General features: G+C 35.1%; 1 protein-coding gene across 4 annotated transcripts in view; it reads left to right on the forward strand.

Moving 5' to 3' along the window:
- Positions 1-22262, forward strand: part of LOC145246580 (stAR-related lipid transfer protein 3-like) — a 261902-nt gene that overhangs the window by 20995 nt on the left and 218645 nt on the right. The window contains exon 2 of one of the 4 annotated variants that reach the window (XM_080108191.1): positions 21938-21988. The exons of the other annotated variants lie outside the window; for them this stretch is intronic. Coding sequence (XP_079964317.1) covers positions 21953-21988 — 36 coding nt within the window. The 5' untranslated portion in view covers positions 21938-21952. The remainder of the gene's footprint in view (positions 1-21937; positions 21989-22262) is intronic. 4 annotated transcript variants of the gene reach the window in all.

The following is a 22262-nucleotide window of genomic DNA, read 5'->3' on the forward strand; positions in this document are numbered from 1 at the left end:
AGATCAATCAGTCTTCGCTGCATCATGAGTTGTTCGAATCTGTGATGAATCAAGAAGTTATCAGCCACCTCATTAAAAATAATCTACTCAGTGACAAATAATATGGATTTCGTCCAGCAAGATCAACATCTGATGTGCTGACTGTAATATCACACATGATCAATAAATCTATTAATGGGGATTTTAATTCTAGCTCTTCCTATATCAAAGGCATTTGATAGGGTTTATCACAAAGGTCTGCTTCACAAGTTTGCTGGCTATGAAATATCTGGAAATCTCCTCGGCATCTGATAAAGCCATGTCTTCACAAAAACCTCATCAGTTTGCTGAGTATTTAAAAACACTGAAGATTGGTTTTCTGCATCTTGGTACAGACCAATCAGTTTTCACTGCATCATGAATTGTTTGAATCTGTGATGAATGAAGAAGTTGTCAGTTACCTCTGCAAAAAACAATCTATTCAGTGACAAATAATATGGATTTCGTCCTGCAAGATCAACAGCTGATTTCTTGACTGTAATATCACACAGGATCAGTGAATCCACTAACAGAGGCTTCATTCCTAGAGAGAGAGATGTTTATTATATTAAAAGTTCTCAATATAGTTTGGCACAAAGGTTTGCTCTACAAGTTTATTAGTTATGGAATAACGGGAAATGTTTTCTTGACCATCAAATCCTTTCTCTCTGATAGATTGATAAAAGTTGTTGATGGTTAGAAGTCGCAAATATACTGTATCAATATACTGCAAAATGTATGTCTGGCATCTGTTAGGATGCCTCATCCCCAACTGGAACAAAAATTAAAAAATAATAATAAAAAAATAGTTAATAAATCTTATAGCATCCACTATGACTACGCGATTCTTACAGCTTCATACACCTAGAAAATGGAGCTGTTAAACTTGACGTGGTGATATGGGATAAAAGGGAGAAGTAGCAACCCTAGTTGAAGTCAGTGTCTCTAATGATGCTTGCTTAAACAGAGTGAGAGGAAGAAGAAATAGAAGCCTTATGAACAGTATGAAAAGAAACTAGAATCTTTGGAAGATCTCCTTTTTTTTCCATTTATCTATATGTATAAAAGGCAAAATGTGTGTGACCATTTCGTGTATGTCTCGCAAAGGCTTCTTTCGCACATGCTCCCGGGGTGGTTACTATCGCTTACAACTGTTTATATACCCCCTATATAATAATATCTACGATTTGGCAACACGTGTAGCGTCTAGATTTACTTACAGCGACTTTTACAAAATTATTGCTATTTTGGCTTCTCGCATGTTGATTCGGCTTTTTTGTATAAAAAACGAAACTAATTCAAAGCTAACACAGTGTTCTCGGCATTGCGCCGGGAACGTCCACAAGCAATCAGCTTTCATCAATTTGGGGCTAAACTCCTTATATCAAACAATTGCTAATCCCCTTTCATTTGGGGAGCCGGTTTTCCCCCCACCATCATCTTGGGGAAGCGAAAACTGCCCCGCATTGAAACAAAGTAAACAAACCCCAAAAAGTTGTCCCGCCTTAAATAAAATACTGCTACGTCATCTCGTAACACTCCCGCGATGACCTCATTTAGCGGCTATCTGTCAATCAAACCTCTTTCACTCGCTTTATAAGCCTTATTTTGACACTCTAATAAATTCCTCTTACTCCTGACCTAGACGGTTAAGTGGTTGGCATTTGTTTCACTTCCGCATCAAGGCTTCCAGGTTCAATCCCGCCTCCTGACCAAAACTATTTTTTTTTTCTTTTACATCTTTAAACACTCGGGCAACGTTTTTTTTTTTTTTTTTTTTTTTTTTTACTTCACTTATTCTTTAGATTACCTATCCCCCCCTCCTCCTATATACACAGCGTTTTTTTGTTTGGGTTTTGGTTTTTCCGATTTTTTTTAACATCGTTTCAGGGTTATTATTTATCCCCCCCCCCATACACACACCTACAAACACCCGGGCAACGCCGGGTCCCCCACGCTAGTATATATATAAAAGCGAAAATGTGTGTATGTATGTTCGCTTTTTGTGTATGTCTCCAAAAGGATTTTTTCCGCGGCTTCTCGAGGCTGTCGCTCATTTTTAAAACTTTTTATATCACGTTGAAATCATAATATCTACGAGTTACGAACGAAGGTTGCCTGTCTATTTAATTTGCCCGACTTTGAAACGTTAAATATTCAACATTTTGGGATCGCCGCATATTGCTTTCATTTTTCGGTATTAAAAAACGAAACTCAATTCAAATCCTGGCCCACGGCCAGTGGTCTCTAGAAAGTGATGTAACGTTTGGTCAATGTCGGCTTATCGTTATCATATCCGACGGTTGCTTTCATTTTGAGACGAGACACTCCCCTAATAAATGGGGAAGCAGTTTTTCCTCAAAGTTAGGTAAAAACAAACAAACCGGGTTATTGACCTCATTAAAAACTGTCCCACAGAAAATGTTAACTGCTGAATAGCTATTGCTTTGCTTACATCGTCGTAACGCTCGCACAAAATGTTAACTCACCTGTCAATTCTCTTCTTACTTAAATAAATTCAAACATCTTTCAGTAACTCGTTCTGGCTGGGCGAGCGGTTAACGTGTCATGTTTTTTTTTTCACATTTTAGTTTCCAACTTCGCCTCAGGGTTTCGGGTTCGATTCTACCAACTTACCAAAACTTTCTTTTTCACCCCCCCCTGGTTTCTTTTTGATTTAAGAGCAAGATAGGTTATAAGAGTAGTAGTTGATGGGCAAAAATCAGAAGCTCACAGTATAAATGCTGGAGTCCCTCAGGGGTCCATCCTGGGCCCAACTCTTTTCCTGATCTACATCAATGACCTCCCTTCCAAATCACATCCTTACATCATTCGTAGACATTTTTGCTGACGACACTACCATCTATGGTAGCACATCTAAGACAGTAAACGACCAAGTTCTCTCCGATTCTCTCTCCTCTGATCTTGATCACATTGTACAATGGGGAAAGGAGTGGCTGGTTACTTTTAATGAATCTAAAACCAAGCTTCTATCTTTACATCATCAACGTTCTGATCCCCATCTGGCATCAATTAAAATGAATGGCTCTCGTCTTGGGGAGGCCTCAAGTTTTGACAGGCTTCTGGGCTTGACCATTACTCCTGATCTTAAATGGAATACGTACATCAAATCTGTTGTCAAGGCCGCTGGAAAAATGGTGGGATCCTTCTATAGATCCAGTAGATATCTCACTGCTGATGCAATTCTCTATCTATATAAGAGCCAGATACGTCCAAGGATGGAATACTGTTGCCACATATGGGCAGGAGCTGCTAGAAAAGACTTGTCCTGCCTTGATAGGGTTCAAAATAGACTTCGTGGCCTGGTGGGAGATGTCCTTTTCTCTTCGCTGCAACCTCTATCTCACAGAAGAGATGTTGCGAGTTTGTCTCTGCTTTATCGTTATTTTCATGGAAAGTGTTCGACTGAGCTTCAATCTATGGTCCCCCCTCGCTAAACTTTCACAAGAAACACTAAACTAGCTGAAAACATTATCAATAATTTTCTACACTCTTTATCTGTGCCTAAACCTAAACATAGATTCCATGATCAAAGCTTCTTTCTTAGAACTGCACGCCTGTGGAATTGTCTTCCATTTTCCTGCTTTCCAGCTGTCTATAATATGGTTGTCTTCAAGTCCAACGTGGACAAGTTTCTGATGAGCCGTTCCACTTAAGTTAACAAATTTACCGAACTTTCATTACTATCGATTACTATATTGTCCTTTTGACTACTCTACACTCTTTAACCCTTATCCTTGAATGGCCTATCGGCCTTGATAAGTGGTGCCGCCTATGTAAAAAAAAAAAAAAAAAAAAGCACACACACCTCGTAACACCCGGGCAACGCCAGGTACCCCCGCTAGTTAATTATAAGAGCAACTGGACTCATAAAAAAAATTTTTTTTTAAATGCCTGGCAAATATATCCAGTGAACCAAGTGCAAGTTGGTTGAAGTTTCTGAAATAGTGGATGAATGTCTGGCATCCAGTAGGATGCCCTATCCCAGCAAAAAGATTAAAAAAAAAAATGTAAAAAAAAGTAGATGAGAATCTTTCTGATTCTCTCTTCAAACTTGAAATATGTTATGCAATGGGAGGGGGAAAGTGGTTGGTTAGTTTTAATACATCGAAAACCAATCTTCTCTCATTTCATCATTGACACTTGAAACCTTGCTTTACCTAGGTTGAAATGGCTGGAGCTCCCCTTGAGGACGCCCCCTTGTTTTGATTAGCTTCTAGGACAGACGTTCACCCCAGATCTGAAATAGAAAACTTGCATCAGATTTGTTTCTAACGTCTCCAGAAAAACGGTTGGATCATTCTATGCCCCAGAAAATATCTCAATCCTGATACAATCTTTTATCTGTATATGAGCGAGATATGTTAGAAGATGGAGTACCGTTCAAAGCACTCATTCCTGTCTAGACAAAGTACAAAATTGACTTTGAAATCTAGTGGGGGGAATTCCCCCTACTCTTCCCTGCAGCCATTTTATCAAAGAAAAGATGTTGCTCAATCATTATTTTCATGGTAGGTGTTCGACTGAGCTTCAATCTACCCCCCCCCCCGTAAAACATTCACAGCAAAAACTCATCTAGTTACAACTACTTTCTTTTGTTTGCCTAAAACTAAATGGAACTGCAATGAGTTTCTTTCCAAGAACTGACACCTTGTAGAACACAGGATTGCTTCCCAGTTATCTACCACATGATTGTTTTCAAGTTCAATCTTGACAAATTTTTGATGAGCTACCTCATTGAATAATCAATTTCAACTCGGATCCAATTATGGTCTGCAATCCTCAAGGTGTCTTTCACCATCCCCTTAACACAAACCATTAACCTCGAGTAGTCTTTGGGTCTTGATAAGCCATGACTCGTTAGTAAAACTAAGAAATGGTTGAGTACTTGAAAATCTAATAATTGCGTTTCATTTTATGTGATCATCATGAGTCGCATCTTCTGCTTGTTGCGGATTGCAAAGCCACGTGACATTTTTTTTCGCCATTCCTTTCGATCCAGGGCAAGTTAGTTTATGGACGCTCAACTGTGGAAAAATGTCCAATCAAAAACATTTTCTCTCCACTTTCTCCTTGGCTTTCCTCTGACTTTTTTGCCTTCTAACATGCTCTTAGAGCATAACTTTGACAGGCCAGTGGTTGATCGTTTTATATGGCCAAAACGTTTAAGGTTTCACTTTTGATTTTATTAAATAGAGAGTGTAGGGAAGTAGTTTGATGGAGGGTGGATTTTTTTTTTTTTTTTTTTTTTTTTTTTTTTTTTCGATAAGGTGATGTTCTCGTAATGAAACGCATGACGTGATTTTGAAACACCTCACTCCGATTGGCTAGTGTTATACAATCAAGTACTGGGGGGGGGGGCGTAAATTAAATAAACTTTTACTTTAACAGTTATCGGCGTCCTTTTCGATTTTATGTGATAAAAAGATTAAATACAAAAGCCAGGAAAAACATTAGTTTATCGCTTTTCCATGGTAAAATTAATGTTTACCTTAAAAAAAAAAAAAGTCGTTTCCGATTCTTAAATGAAATTATGACTTTGAGTTATCGTTTTTCCTTAGCTAGCTTCTTTCTTGTTTAGAAATGAGAGCTAATATAATTTTCTGTTCTCGTTTTCATTTCTGCATTTCATAGGTTTTAAACAAAATAAGTCGGGTGCATTGAAAGATGGACACCCTCAGTCATCAACATTTCCTCCTCTACAAAAAAAAATGAGGTGTTACTTTTTTTACACGATGATGTGTGAACACCTTAAAAAAACTTAGCAGACAGAAGAAAAACAATATTTAGAATTTAAAATAATTTCGTATATAAATTTAATGTAAAATGTTTCTCGTTTCCAGGCTATTCTAATTTATTCGGGTTGTTAACTATTTTTTTTTTTTTTTTTTGTAGCCGGCAAAGTCGTAAAACCACATAAAAAAGTAGATCCGCCCCCCCCCAACACACACACAGAATTTATCTCCCATAACAAAAAATCGTTTATTTCTGTAAAACGTCAAAATAAACCGGAAATTGGGGGGGGGGATCATTTTACGTTAAATTTATATCCAAAATTGATCTGACACTCTAAATGTTAAAAGTATTTTATGTTTTCTTTTCAGGGTGGTCACAAGTAATCACCGAAATAAAGTATATTTTCGTTGCGGGTGGGGGGGGGGGTAATAATGATTTAATTGCGTGTGTAAATCTACAATTACCCTAAGTTTGGGAGTAACGGTGAAATCTATTTCGTTGTATATAATTTACGTGACTGAAATAGGAATTAACCGCTTTTTGCTTTCAAATTAATTTTTGGCCGATTAAAAGACGGACAGCACGTACGTAATCTTTTCGTTATTATTTCTAAACTGTTTATTCACACGGCAAAGCAATCATATTTTATGGTAATTGAAACTTCATATCTTGCTTTGTATTCATTTATTTTTAGACGAAAGTGTCTTGCTAGTCGATCATTTCATAATATACTTTTGGTGCTTATTCAAATTGGCACTTATGGCGGGAATTAAACGTAAAGTAGATACAGAAAAGTCTGTATGATGTACGCCTCGCCCCTCGGTACAGAACAAAGATGTCATATTCCAAAAATTACGTAATAGTCTTTTTGTTTTTTGTTTGTTTGTTTTTTTTTTTATTCAAGAAAATCAAACTTTACGACTAAGCGAGTGTTTTCGTCAGGCGTGATGAAATCCGATGAAATAAATAAGGGAGAGACAACTCTAATTGAAGTGTAGAGGTAAAAAATCAGCCTTATATTCAATACAGTTTAGTAGTAATTTAAGAAAATAAAATTGATTTTACTACTAGTAAAATCAATTTTATTTTGATTTTCTAAGTTAAATAGTTATTTAAAAAAAAAAAAAAAAAAAAAAAAAAAGCTACTCTTGCAGAATTTGACCTGGATCCTCGGGTATGGCCTGGGCTCGACCGGCAATCACCGAATTATTTATTTATTTTATTTATTTTATTTTTTTTTTTTTTTTTGTATAACAAAAATGTAATTTTTTAATTTTTGGGGTAATGGAAAGGATAGATTTTTCTGTTTATTTTTTTTTTTTTTTTTACATTTGTTGATAAAATTCTTATAATCTTTTCTGTACTATTATTCAACAATTCACGGTTTTCATGAAAAGCATTCTGTCAATTTTCTTTAAATAAAAAACAACCAAAAAAGTAAGCTTTGTTGAAAAAAAAAAATGTACTTTCACCTAATAATTTACGGTTAAAAAGAAACATTAATCTATTCTTGAAAAAAAATTGCTAAAAAATATATAATAAAAAAAACAATACAAAATGCAACTTTTCTTGAAAAAAAATTAAATATATATATTCAGTAAATTTACAGTAGGTTTTTGTTTTTTATTTATTGTATTTGTTTGTTTGTTTTTGTTTTTTTTCTCTCGGTTTGTTTGTTTTTAAATTCGTCTGCATCTGTTACTTTGCTCGGCTTAATCCGGTGACTGCCGATCGAGCCCGAGCCATAATTGACAGAAGATCTCGACGATCCGGGTCCAATTCTCCAAGAGTACCAAAAAAAAAAAAAAAAAAAAATACTTGATCGATTTACGTCATTTTTGGAATATGACATCTTCGGTTTGTGACTGGTTCGTACATTATACAGACTTTTTGTATTTTCTTTACTTTTGATTTCCATCATAAAGTGCCAATTTGAATAAGCACCATTTTTTCCCCCCCGATTAAATACGAAAGTATATAAAAGGTGCTTGTGTAGATTGATGATATTTGCTGATTAATTTTCAATTTAAATTAAACCAACTACAAAGATGTACTTACCAGATATAAGTAAGAATTCACTGTGGGATTAAAACAACAAAACACGTGTCCATGGATGATTTAATTTGAAAAATATATGTCGCTCCCCATCTGGGGGCATCACATTGGCAAAGGGAAAATATTTCCAACTAGCATTTGAAATGACCTTCGGATCAAGATCACAGTGTAGTATCTGTTCTGATGCTACACTTCGTTTTTTCTGTCCTCAGTCGTGGAGGAGAAATCCTTCATGACTGAGACAATTTTTATTTTTGTTCCTATCCAGACTGCCCCCCCCTTTTTTTTTTTTTTTTTTTTTTTTTTTTTTTGAGAGCTGCATTTTTCCCCACATTAAAAACCGACCTTGTGTCTAACTCTGCCGTTGTGGGGAGGTAAATAAATATGAACATTTACAAAAAAAAAAAAATGTGGTTCATTCTAGCACTAATGAGAGTTGGTTTAGTGGCAAAGCTTCAAGCTTCCAACTCTAGGATCCTGATTTTGAATTTCACTTGGCTCAGCCATGCTGCTGAGTCATAGACAATGAAATATGTGTCCATGGATGATTTAATTTGAAAATATATATATATAGATAGAGAGGGAGATGAGAGCTAGATAATTGTTTTCTATAAATTACAGGGTTCGTACAGACTTGAAGTCTTTGAATTTTGCCTTGAAAAGGCCTTCTTTCTATTATTACCTTGAAAAATCTTTGAAAAGAAGTTTCTTGAAAATGCCTTAAAAATTATATTCTTTATGTCCAGTAGAAATTTGTGTCGAAATATTAGAAATAAAATCGAAATAAATACTATCAATTATTTTTTTAAGTATTAATAAAAAATATCATTAACATATTTTTTTTTAATATTGAAAATAAAATCGAAGTACATTATTCTGAAATTGCATAGTATTGTGGATACAAGAGTTACGTCCCTTTATCACAAAACTATCTTGGATAGTTTTGTGATAAAGATTGAAATTTCGATCTTTTTTTTTTTTTTTTTTTTTTTTTTTAAGGAGCCATGAATAAAAATACCCCCCTCCCCGCCCCAATTAAAAATTAGGCTGGTTGGACAAAAAAAAAAAAAAAAAATTAGCAAGACAGTCAAAATTTAAAAGTCGTAAAGAATTAATATTTGAGATAAAATAAAAAGCATTTAAAACTACTTTTAAAAAAAACACAAAAAATGATGCAGGTAAGTTGCAAAGTAACTTTTTTTTGCTATGGTAACATTTATTTGTTGTATATTTGAGGGTTTTTTTTATCACTTTTTCAAGTTGATATGGATTGTAAAACTAATCCAAAATTTTGTTTTGAGAACTTGAATTTTGTTTGAAGAAAACCTTGAAAAGCTGGACGAACCCTGAATTATCTATGTATAGTTCAAGTAAAAATAAGTTCATGAATAATACCAACACTACTCGTTTTTGAACTGAATAAACGCTTTAAAATAAGTTTTAAATACTAAAAACTTATCCAGATAGAGGCAAGAGTAACTTATCATGGCTTTTGGTTACACTTCTGAGGAGAAATCCTTCACGACTGAGATAGTTTTTATTTTTATTCCTTTTCTCCGCATTAAAAAACGACCCTGGTTGTCTACCTCTGCCCTCGTGGGGAGGCAAAGTAAATAGGAACATTTATTTATATATTTTTTTTTTTTTACCACTTTTTCATTTTTATTTGTCGATAGCAAAAAATGACCAATATTTCTTTTTGAATTTAACACTGTTAAGAAAAAATGAATCTTTCCTGTAAAAATAATCGTCATTATCAGCTAAATAAATAATTAAATAAATAAAACTAATGCCTCATCTTTTTTTCAAATGGTATCAATGTAACTATGTATGGTATAATTCACGTTGACACACCGGTTTCTGTAAGATGATCAAAGTTAAGCAACATTGAGCTTGGTCAGTACTAAAATGAGTGACCATTTGGGAATTCTGTTTTGTATGTGTTCTCTGTTTATGTTGACATTGTTTCCAGTCATCTTGCACTTCTCCCTGCCACTGGACTCAAGCAGTGCCGATTCAGGAGAGGTGTGGTTTGGGCTTGCGCACCCCTTGCCTCATAATTACATGCACAGTTATCCTTACAGGGGGTATCCATTGTCTTTTGAGACTGAACAGGGGTATCGATTAATGTAACTTTTTTAAAAGAATATTTTGTTTTCTTACCATAAAAATAATTGCCTGCTAAATATTTAATTTTTTTTTAAAAGCCATTTGATGTAAGAAGTTAAAAAAATACTACTTCATGGTCAAAAAACTTGCCAACTATGGAGTAGATTCTGACCTAGAAAAAAGCAATTTTCCCTCTTTGTCAGAAACATCGTTCATGGAATGTGAGGACTAAAGGGCAAAATGAGGGAAGCGAGAATTATGTGATTGCCAAAAGTGAACTCACCTACTCTCCTTGGTTAATAGCATGAATGTTACTTTTGGGGATGCATTTATATATATATATTTTTTTTTTTTTTTTTTATATATATATATAAAATGGTTGTTTTAATCGACGGACGACATGAGTCGATTTGGGAACAATTCATTTTTAAATGGGTAAATTCGGAATTGTTTACCTTAGCAATATCGGATTATTCACCAATCACCATCTTTATTGATAGGGCGATCTTATTTTATAAATGTACGGGAAAGCTGATAATGTACATACGAACATGTGAAATGTCTCCGCATAGTATTATTATTATATAGATGTATTTAAAAATGTTTAAAATTTACGTAACAAAGTCGTGTCTCTGAAGAAAGATTTGGTATTTCTTATCAGCAGGAGCAGTCTTTGTCTACGGTTTACTGTATGTATTTATTTGCTTCCCCACCAAAGCAAATTAGGCACAATGCCGTTTTTAATGTAAGCAAAAAGGGGGCACTCTGGTTACCAATAATAATTGTCCCAGGATAGAGGGTTTCCCCTCCATTGACTGGTACAAATTACCTTAAGTGCAGCATCTGCAGAACAGATACTACACTTTGATCCCGGCCCGTTACAGTTTACGTGCATGACAGTTTAGTAGTAATTACCAATTGAACAGTGTTGTTATGGTCCTGTGTGTAACTCTAAAAAACATCCAGTAGTGAGGCCCCATTTTGGGGGCTGTGGAGAGTGTAGAGTTGCCCCTTAGTTACTTTGGCCCAGAGTGGTAATACCTGTTAGGACCGCCTGTGAATTTAATATTCCCTTAACGTATTCTCCTTTAGAGGAAGGGAGTTCAACTCACCAAGAGTGAATGCCATACAACAAACAATAAGTGCTGTCATGCTAATGTCAGAGAAAAACATTTACAGTAAAAACTTGTCTAGCTACAACCATTGTAAATACTTGTCCTTTCTTTCTGTGTGTACTTAAAATTAAACAGAACTTCAATGAACATTTTTTTTTTTTTTTTTCAAGAACTATCTGTAAAACACAATACAATGTGTCTGCTTCGCAGCTGACTATAATACGGTCAAGTTCGATATTAACAAATTCTTGTCAAGCTACCCTCTTAAATAATAAAATCCTGCCCAGTTTCAACCATCATCCCCAAGGAATCCTCTCCTCATCCACCTGACAAACTCCTTAACTCTTATCAAATGAGCGTTGACCCTTGATTGGTAATGACTCATTAGTACTCTTCTTTCAGGAAAAATGATTCAGGCTTATTTAGTAAGCAGTGTGCGAATGTAATTTATGCATGAGTGATTTTGTACATTGCTTGTGTCATTTAGACTTGGTTTTGTCTGCAAACAGGTTAGTAATAGTTCATAACAATGTTGTGACTGACAAGGGTTGTGCGGCAAGTTGAGTCTCTAACTACTGCTTGGGTCGTCTTATAATTAGTCAATACAAAACAAGTACTCAGCTCTCAGAGCAACTCTTTTTTGGTTACTGGAATTCGACATCAACCAGTTGAAATGATCAATTTGTAAATAATTATGCAAATTGTTTTATTCCTACTGTGAAAATGAGTTTCTGCATGGACCTGTGGTGCAGTGGTTAGAGTACTTGGAAAAATCAATTGTAAAAAGTGATATTCTCTTGAAGGTTGAAGGTTCAATTCTCTTTGTGGGTGACCAAAAATAAAATTGTGAATTACTTAGGACCTCTATCCAATCATTGCTGACGGAATGAGAGTATGCTACCCCCCTGTGAAGTAAATAAACAGTTCCGTTCCAAATTCTGTCCAAATTCCTGATTTCAACAAGATAAACCTGAAGAAGGTTGAAAGGTACATCGACCGAAAGAACACAAAAGAATGATACTTGATTTTTGCCTTTTTAAAACTTTAACCCTTCATTATGTAGATTATTAAAAAAAATATTTGTTAATTTTAGATGGTGGCATACTGAAAGTAAACAATGGACAGTTGCAATCTGGGAATATCTGGCATCTACCCAGATACTGAACTAATACTTACAAGGCATGTTTGAATCAATTCCCACTTTATTTATGCCGTTATTTTATGACTGAACGAATTAGCTCAACCAGGTCATAAAGGGTTAATTGCACTGAAAGTAATTGAAGATGCTAGTCACACAAGCTAGCATATCTGTCTGGCCGTTCAGGTGACGGGATCGGGGAATTAAAAAGAAGAAAAGAAAAATTTAAGTTTGTAGATGGATTCTTTATATACGTGTGCGCCATTATTTTGCATATAAGGGGAATAGTGGCTTCAAGAAGGACGAATTGGAGAGAACAGGTAGTCTAGTTGTGGCAGCCAAGAGAGAGAATAGACATTAAGAGTTGGTGTTGTGAATTATGGTTTGGGTTAAGGAGTTGGAATGAATTGTGGCATTGGTGTAAAGGAATTCTGAGAATTTTTTTTTTTTTTCTTTTTTCCCTCACAATGCAGTCACAGTGGGGGAAACTGAAAAAAGAGAAATGTGGTCAAGATGGTGGGTGACAGTGGAGAAGGAGTGCCACCAACTGTTATCTGTCAACTTGTATCACTAAGCAGTCAGCAGGTTATGGTTAAATAAGGCCAGGGTTCAGAGTGCTTCGATGCTATAATTGGTTTTCTAAAACCAATGTACATGTGGGTCTCTTCACTTAAACAAATTCCAAATTTACAGCTCTCTAACTCACAAGTGGTTGGTTCTCGGCAGGGGAGTTTGAAGTTTCTTTCCAACTCATGTAATCTTATTGTCTTGCATGGTCTGCTACGGTCAGAGATACGGTGTACATTAGGAGAAAGTCACCAGACTGGGTTAAATGCTGCGATGAATATCTCTACTATTCTATAAAAGTCACTTTCTGTGAGTTTCTTCCTCATAGGTTCCGAAATTGCTGAGCCTATCTTTTGCAAATTTTACACAAAAATAATTTATACATCTGGCAGTGTTCTTAGAGATGTTTTGTACAGAAATTCATCTTATAAGTTTTGAAAATCCAAAATACGTAATCTTAAAAACAGTCTTTTTTTTCTATAGATAAAAAAGAAGAGGGAATAGTTTACATTGCACCAGCAAGGGAGATAACAAAATCTTAGCAATTCATTTCTTCTTAAACAAAAAGAATTATTGTCTGCTGGAAATATAGCTCAATAGTAGAGCATTCGACTACAGATCGAATGATCCCATGGTCAAGCTCAGGTGTACCTCACCGTTTTATTTTATTTTTTTTCTTATTAATGAGTTAAATTTACGATTAAAGAAGAGGTACCATTTAAAATCGCTGCAAATCATTTCTTGATTTGCATATTTTAAAAGTAAACATTAATTGGAAGTGACTTTTCCGGGGCATTCATTGTCAAGCCCAAATATCAGCTGAAGTGATATTATAAAAAACACAGCAGGCGAATTATTCCTCGTAATATATAATATTCAATAGAGGATGGATTTTATAATAATACGTACGCAATCTGCATAAATTAAAATATCATGTTTAAGTGTATTGTATGACCGGACAATGCCGGGGCGTACAGCTAGTATTTACTGGTATGTATTATAATTTATTTAGAGTTTTTAAATATAAAGCAGACTTGTGTGTTTTTAAATGATTTTATGGATGTAAATTTCTTTTTCCAAAGTGAAAACAAGTTTGTGGGCTCGGTAGCTGAAATTGTAGACACTGACTCTCTGACTCCTAATTAATGAATTTATTTTTTATATTTATATATATATATATATATATATATATATTTTTTTTTTTTTTTTTTTTTTTTTTTTTTTTTACATTTTCACCCCAAACAAGGCACATTGCCATTTTGATGTAGGGGCTACTATCAGGGACATAAGCTACAGGGGCACTATGTGGGGAGTTGGGCAGCAAGATGTCGGTTCACATTACACTTGAACTTCTGCATGTCAGTACAGTTGGAAGCAGGAACCCGGAAGGATATTCCAAAGTCTAGCAGTTCTGGGGAAGAAACTACTGGAGTAGAAGGCTCTCTTACATCTAGGGATCTCAACTTTGAAAGGGTGGGATTTTGTTGCTTGTCGGGTTTGTCGAGGGTATTTACGTTGAGGGGGTACAAGTGCTTGCAGTCCGTCGGAGCATTCACCATTAAAGTACTTGTTGAACAGGCAGAGGGATGCTACATTTCGTCGATGGGACAGAGGTAGAAGTTGAAATGACAGTTCAGGACCTATCAGGTTGACGACTCTCTTTTGAACCTTGTCTAGGAGTGAGAGACGCAGATGCACCAGCCCAAATATGACAACAATATTCCATACCTGGGCGAATGGTTGCCTTATAGAGGTACAGGATACTTTCGGGCGTTAGTAGCTTCTAGCACGGTAGAGAGAACCTGCCCCTCTCGCAGCGGTCCTGGCAATGCTTTCAATGTAATTGTTCCAACTCATGTTTCCTGTGAACGTTATGCCTAGGAGTTTAAAAAATGTACTTTCAGATAAAGAGTTTTTGGCCATTGCTATTGGTAGTAGAGAAGGTTTCTTGTAATTATTGAAGGAAACAAGTTTAGTCTTGGCAGCATTGAACGTGACCATCCATTTTTTTTGTCCCAATTTTACTACAGATTGGAGGTCGTCCTCTAGTCTTTCTGCCATTTCTTTAGATATGTGTTCATTTGTTTTCCTGTTGTGTCTGTTATAGAGCATGGTGTCATCAGCATATATACCCATCTCACAGACAGTTTTGTCAGGGAGGTCATTTATGAATATTAGGGATAATAGAGGTCCAAGGATAGACCCCTGAGGCACTCCTGCATTTATATCATATTGTTTAGATGTACGACCATCGAGGACAACCTGGATTTTTCTCTTTTCTAAGAAGGATTTAATTATGTTAAGTATTCTTCCAGTGATACCGTATGATCTGATTTTCTTGAAGACCTTCATGCCATAACCTGTCAAAAGCCTTAGATATATCTTTTCATTCTAAGTCCATAGCTTTATGATGATATTACGTTTCTGAAATTTTTTTATTTATTTTTTAGATGAAAATTGATTATTTATATTATAACTGGTTCAACTCCTCTGGATGTTGAAGGTTCAAACCTCAGTACGGGCGACACTAAAAAATACAATTGCGAATTACTTCAGATTACTACCCTGTCATGGCTGACTGAACGAAAGCATGCTATCCTCGTGAATTAAATTAAAAGGTTCTGTTAGAAATTCTGTGCAGATTCCAGAGTTCAACAAGACACAAGTAATGAAGGTTACATCGACGGAAACGTTGTGGAAATAACAGTCAAGATGAAAACGGTCATCTGAAGAATCCAAAATAATACTCTGCGGAAATTCTCGCAAAACGTAAACATTTATAAATAATCGTTTTCTTGTGAACAAGATTCAATGCCACAAAATGTTATAATGATTGCATTAAGATTTGCCCTAATCTCACAGCTGTCAATTAAATTATTGTATTTCTGTTTTTGTTATTTATTTGAAGTACAAACATATGTGACGTGTGTTTTCAAATGACTAAATAGTTTTTTTCTTCTTTTTTTTTCTCTTTTTTTTTTTTTTTTTTTTTTTTCCAAAGAACAAAAAAAAAAGACAACATATTTACATTTATTGAAACTGACGATCAGACTTCTTTCTTAATAGGTATTCCAAACCAAAATTTTATTTTCATTATATCTAAGGTGGGGGGGGGCACTTAGATGTGCAAAATATGAAGTACTTGTGACACGGTGGTGGTTGTGGGGGAAGGGGACATTGCCCGGGTGTTCTCAAAAAAAAAAACAAAAAAAAAATGGGACTTGGATGTCATCAGGCAGAAACGAAACCGAAAACAAAATTTTGTAAACAAAAAGAAAAAAAAAAAAAAGATTGACGTGTGTCGGGCGTGAACTTGCATAACTCAAGTTAGCAAACAAACGCTTTTATCAATTGGCCCCAGGAGGATGCAGATGTCTTAACATCCCAAATTTAGCGATTTCAAACGGTTAGTGCATGAGCAGTTTGCAAACCACGTCAAAAGCAAGGTTTTTAATTATCCCATGCTTCAAACAAAATAATATTTCTTCACAAAATAATCAAATTTAAAAAAAAAAGTTTTAAGTTTTTGAAGCTGGCGAAAAAATGTTGACCGACAAAAATCAAACTAAAATGCCATATATATTAAATGAGGCTGAAAAAAGATATCTTTAACAAAGCAAACTCATCAAGATAAAAAATGCTCAACACAGTTAAGAGGAGCTATTATTTCTTAGTGATCCATATTATAGTTGGCACTATTATTTGCCTATAGAAGTTTTTTAAACTTCTTATTCACGTATGCATAATCTCTTATTTGTAGATTTTTTTTTCGCTTTTATATTTTTATATTCTTGTATTTTTTCTTTAATATTATAATATATACATCTTTCATTTCTAATCTTAATGCTATTAAACCAACTTTTATTTCATATTGTGTATGATGATGATGGCTCTTCTCTGCTTTAACTCAAAACAACAAATTTTCTCAGACTTCACCTCTTCTGGTGCGGCACGCACTCTGGGTAAGTTCAGACAGTTTTTGGAATATTAACATTACAAGTGGTCCGCAGACGCATGTGCATCCTACTAAGATGAGATAATTTTAATAATGTTAGTTTTTAGTCGGGCGGTGTCGCCATCTTAGCACTTATAGTGCTTCATATTCGCAAAAGCGTTAGCTATCCATTACCACCGGACGAAGGTCAGAAGAATAGTTGGCCGAAACGTCGTGAAACAACTAAGAAAAGATGAGGATAATAGTCCGCAATAAATAAAATTAATAAATAATACTCATCTCAATAATGAATTCCAATTAAAATAATATATACCATTCGGTACGGACCCGACCATGGAAGATCAGATAATAAATAAACATGGATTTATAAGACCAAAACAGTTCTACCTTGATCGCCCTTCGGGGGCCATGGCACAGTTGATAGAGGTTGAATTTCTACGGTTCCAGGTGAGAATTGTCTGAAGATAGCGGTTTCAATCCTACCCAAAGCTGGCCAAAGGCTTACTTGGCCAAAACGTGGTGAGACAATAACAACTACAGAAGGCAGTAATTGCAGTGAATGCAGTCAGGAGATTCAGAGTTTCTACCCATCGCGGTTACCACCTGACGAAGGCGAAAGGAATAGTTGGCCGAAAGGTTGTGGAACAACAAAGATGAGGATGCAATAAATAAAATTAATAAAGGGTTTGCTATCTGACCACACTTAACTTTGCTTAACCTTTTTTTTTGTTAACTCCAATTAACCTAAAACAAGGCACGTTGCTATTATAACATAAGTGACGACTCTTAAATAGGGGCCAGATTTGTAGGGGCATCCTAAGTAGGAAGTTTGCAGCAAGAGGCTTAGTCACATTACATTTAAATTTCTGCTTGTTGGCACAGTCAGGGGACAAGGGAGAAAATTTTAAAGGTAAGCTGTCCAAATAAAGAAACGGAAAGCCTTCCGGCATCTTGGACCTCTGCAGTAAAGGGGTGGGATTTTGTGACTTTTAATGTACGCTTAAATATATTTATATTTGTCCAGATTTCGTATATATTATTATAGAGTTGTGATTTCAAAAGTAAAAAAATGCATTTGGGTGCCATCAGCTAGAATCGAAACCGAAATCAAAACTAGCATTCAAACGTGATGACATTATCACTGTACCAATGTGACACGCATATGGACTGATTAAAGTTGAATGTACAAAATGTATAACGATTTTTTTTTTTTTTCAATTTTGACCCCTTAAAAACTATTTGAAACGGCTAAAACCCCCATAAAAGAACAGTCCATAAAACTTCCAATTATTTGAGGCCCCTACCGCCACTCTGCGACTTTTAGTTTCAGAAGAGATAATTTGAAAATATGAAGACGGACAGACAGACAGTGGCTTTTATATATTAGATTATTGATCGCCTGGGTAACAATCATTTTGGAATATTTAAGTGGTGGAAGCACACACCTGGATGCATAAATGAGTAGAAGCCATACTAGGAATATAATCAGTGATAGACTAACGTCCTTCCGTGGCGATGGGTTAGGTTATAGGTTCCACTTAGTATGCTATATACTCTATAGCAAGAATAAGCACCAGATGTATGAATCTTTAGGTGTTACTTGGCTATTTCTTTCACTTTATAATAAAGACCAATGTGTATTTAATTGAATATAGATAAGTTAAGCAATGTTGAGCCTTGTCAGTACTAAAATGGGTAACCATATGGGAATTCCAGGTACTGTATGTGCTCTCTGCTTATCCCCGCATTGTTTCCAGTCATCCTGGACTTCTCTTTGCCACTGGACCTGAGCAGCGCCAATTCAGGAAAGGTGTGGTTGGGATTGTGCAACCCTTGCCTCACAGTTACACACGCAGCTACCCTTACAGAGGTGCCCATTGTCTCCTGAGACTTAACGGAGGCATCTATAAGTAAGTATAAATTCATCCTGCTACATAACAGTGAATGGATAAAAAAAGACATTTTGAAAAAAATATGCCATATAAAACATTATTCAAATGATTGAGGTGAGGGGAAACAAGAAAGCATTATCACAAATTATTTTCATAATAACTTATGCTATAAAAGACTTCAACATATAACATGATAGATATTTGTTTTTTTATTTTATTCTTTCCAAACAAGGCATATTACCACTGAAGTGTAAGGGGCCACTGTGATAGAGATCAGGTTTATACAAGGGAGGCAAGCTGCATGGAAAGTTTGGCAGCAAGATATTTGTTCACATTACATTTAAGTTTCTGTGTTTTTGTAAAGTGAGAGGAAGAGGGAACAAAAAGTGAATTTCAAAGATTGAGAAAAATAGAAATTTTTGTGGGGATTTTACACGGATTGGTTTATTTTTATAACATTATCTGGATATTTAGTTTTTAATTTTTGTTTTCACATTTCATTTTTTATTTTTATTTTTTTTTAGTTTATACCGAAAGAGAAATAATTTTTTATTGTAAGGTAGATGACATTTGATGGCCTTCAACTAAAATTAATGCTTTGTCACCGCAAACAAGACATACTACCATTTGAAAGATAAGAGGCTGCTATTTGGGATCATGTCAAACAGGTGACTGTTGAGTAGCAAGATCATGTTATATTTAAACTTTTGCAGGTTAATAAAGTTAGGGAAGCAGGAAACGAGAAGAGTGTTGAAACTGAAAACATGGAAATAAATAATTACTACACAAAAGTAGAGAGATATATTGAGAGCAAGAAAGTATATACAATATTTACATAGTCCATTGGTATAGTCATGGGAAGACTGTCCTGGAGAAGGTGTTGATTGGGTAGTCGTCACCTCTCAATCTCGTCTCTCTCTCTCTCGTTGGGTCGCTCCCGTCTTTACGGTAACAACCATATTTATATGGTTGACACTACACGTATGCCAGTTAGGTGGATCCTACCACGACAGAGGGAATTCCAAAGTATAGCAGTCCAAGGAGAAAAAAACTAGAGTGGAAGTCTTTCTGACATCTATGGATCTCAACAATGAAGGAGCGGGAATTTGCTGCTTGTCACGTTAGTCTGGAATATTTATGAACAGTACAGTGCTATGACTTCATCAGAGCACATTCCATGAAAATACTTGTAAAACAAGTACAGGGATGCAACATTGCAGTGATGGGACAGAGGTTGGAGTTTGGTTGATAGCGCGAGACCTATTAGATTGGAGATTCTTTTTTGGACCCTGTCTAAGATGGGGAGATTTGTGGTGGATGCACCAACCCAGCTGTGACAACAATACTCTACGCATGGGCAAATGGGGGCTTTATAAAGATACAAGATGCTCTCTGATACGTGTAATTTTCTAGCATGGTAGAATTTATTATCCTTACTGATTTTTATTTATTTTTTTGTTATAATAGAAAAATGTTTCCATTTTATCAGTTTTCTGAGCAGTAATTTAATAGATAAATACAACATAGCGAAATATGTTAGTGTTGTGTCCTTGACATGGTATGCCAATAACAATTAAAAATTTACTAATCCAGAATTTAAGCTTAATATCAGTTTATATGCTACTAGCTGGGAGACCCGACGTTGCCTGGGATCGAATGATGATCAATGAATATTTCACACTCCTATATTTTTATCGTCATCGAAATCCGTGAAATCGCCTGGGAGAGAAGCTTCACATGCCTCAATGCAGTAACTTAGTTCAAAATATGTGTTATATTACATTGCATTCTAGTGAACCTACTATTTCTTTTATAAAATTATTTTATATAAACTTCTTTCTAGTTAACAAAAGAAAACCATTAAGAAATTTACGTGTGGGGTTTGAACCTATAGACCACATCATGCAAAAACAAAAAAAAACTATCAACTTACCCACAGTAGAATTTTCACAACCTGTTGTTCTATCGTTGTTGCTAAGTGACGACATGGAAAAAATAGCTTTACCGATGATAGATGAATTAAAATAACACTTTTGATTATCGGTAATTATTGGGGGTATTCTGAGACAAAACTTAACTAAGATCACTCCCAGACTATACATTAAAGTTCTGTAAATTTTAAAGAAAAATCTGTTCGGCCATTTAGGAACCTATAAGGAATGAACTCACACACACAAAGTTGCATTTATATAATTGTGGAGATTTAAGTCCAGAACTCAAGCTTGATATGTCAGTTTGTCAGCTTAAAATACTATTTAGGTCTAAATTTTAAAAATCTCACAAGATAACTTAGATTTTCTCGATTGTGGATTCATTGCCTTAACTAGAAATATCTTCTGACTAGGGGAGGGGGCATATGGATTCTAAATACCTTCTAAGTATGTCTCTCTGAACTTCACACAACAATCCCTCTTTTGCAACTGTTTTAACTCCAGATACTTCTGTCACATGATTCAACTCAACCAATCAGATCGATCGATCTTTTATAGAAGAGACAGGTAGATACCTTGTCAAAACTTTGTTGGTTATACAAAAGTCGTTTGTATTGATCAGATTCTGATACAGCTCATGCCAGTTAAAAAGATTTCGTCTGGACAATCAGTCCAACAATGGCCTTCCATTGGTCAGGCTGATGTATGGTTCTATTTAACCTTAGAACGTCCAGCCTCTCAGGCTTTACCTTCCCGTTGAGAACAGGTTAGTTTATTTCTAATCATTTAAGCGTCCTTCCTGGGGAATGCTGACGGGGTTGCTCAGACATTCTTTGCAATCTAGAGTGTGCTGGCTTTTCAAAAATCTCATCTGATCGTGTGCCGAACTTCTGCATTAGAAAGTAAATAAGCCATTTTCTTTTGGAGCAAAGTGTCCTTTTATTACATTTAATCTTTTCGGTCATTGCTGGGTGAAGGAAAAATCCTTCTAGACCGAGGCCCTTTTTTAAGGGTTTTATTTTTCCCATATTAAAAATTTACCTTGTGTCTTATGGATAGGCAAGTAAATAGGGATTACATATGTGTCGCATATCTGTACACTCGTAAAACCTATTGCTGATAACTATGCAGTAATTGTGTAACTTATCTTTTTTCTTTTTTTTTTTTTTTTACTTCATAAATAATGTCTTTGGATTGTATGTTTTCTTTGATATTGAACATCTGATATTTAGAACGACCTTTGCCTTGTCAGTTACACTTTGGCAAGCATATAATCATCATCATAATTTTTTTTTAATGTATTTCACTAGATAACCTCATTAATACGCGACTTTCTCAAAACAAAACAAAAAAATCACTTCCGTTATTTATTGTGTATGATGTGATTTTTTTTCCTCCAGTTGTTTGCTTGAGTTATGGTTAACTGCAAGAGTCCTGGACTCCAAAACATGGTAAGACTCATATATATATATATATATATATATATATATATATATATATAATGTGTGTGTTTACACACTCATATAAGTGTGATTTTAAACAGTTTTTCTTAACTTAGATTATTTGGACTATTATTTTTACGTTTCAGCCAGTGTAATCTCTGAGCTTCTTCAGTGTAATCTCTGAGCATTTAATTGAACTCTAGAATCTATACAGAATCTTAAACTGCAGCCATTATTTAATCGGTGGAGTTAGATGATTTTTTTTTTTTTTTCGTCAGACATG

The sequence above is a fragment of the Euprymna scolopes genome, chromosome 24 (assembly GCF_053919585.1).
Source record: "Euprymna scolopes isolate OS-2025 chromosome 24, ASM5391958v1, whole genome shotgun sequence".
NCBI lineage: Eukaryota > Metazoa > Mollusca > Cephalopoda > Sepiida > Sepiolidae > Euprymna > Euprymna scolopes.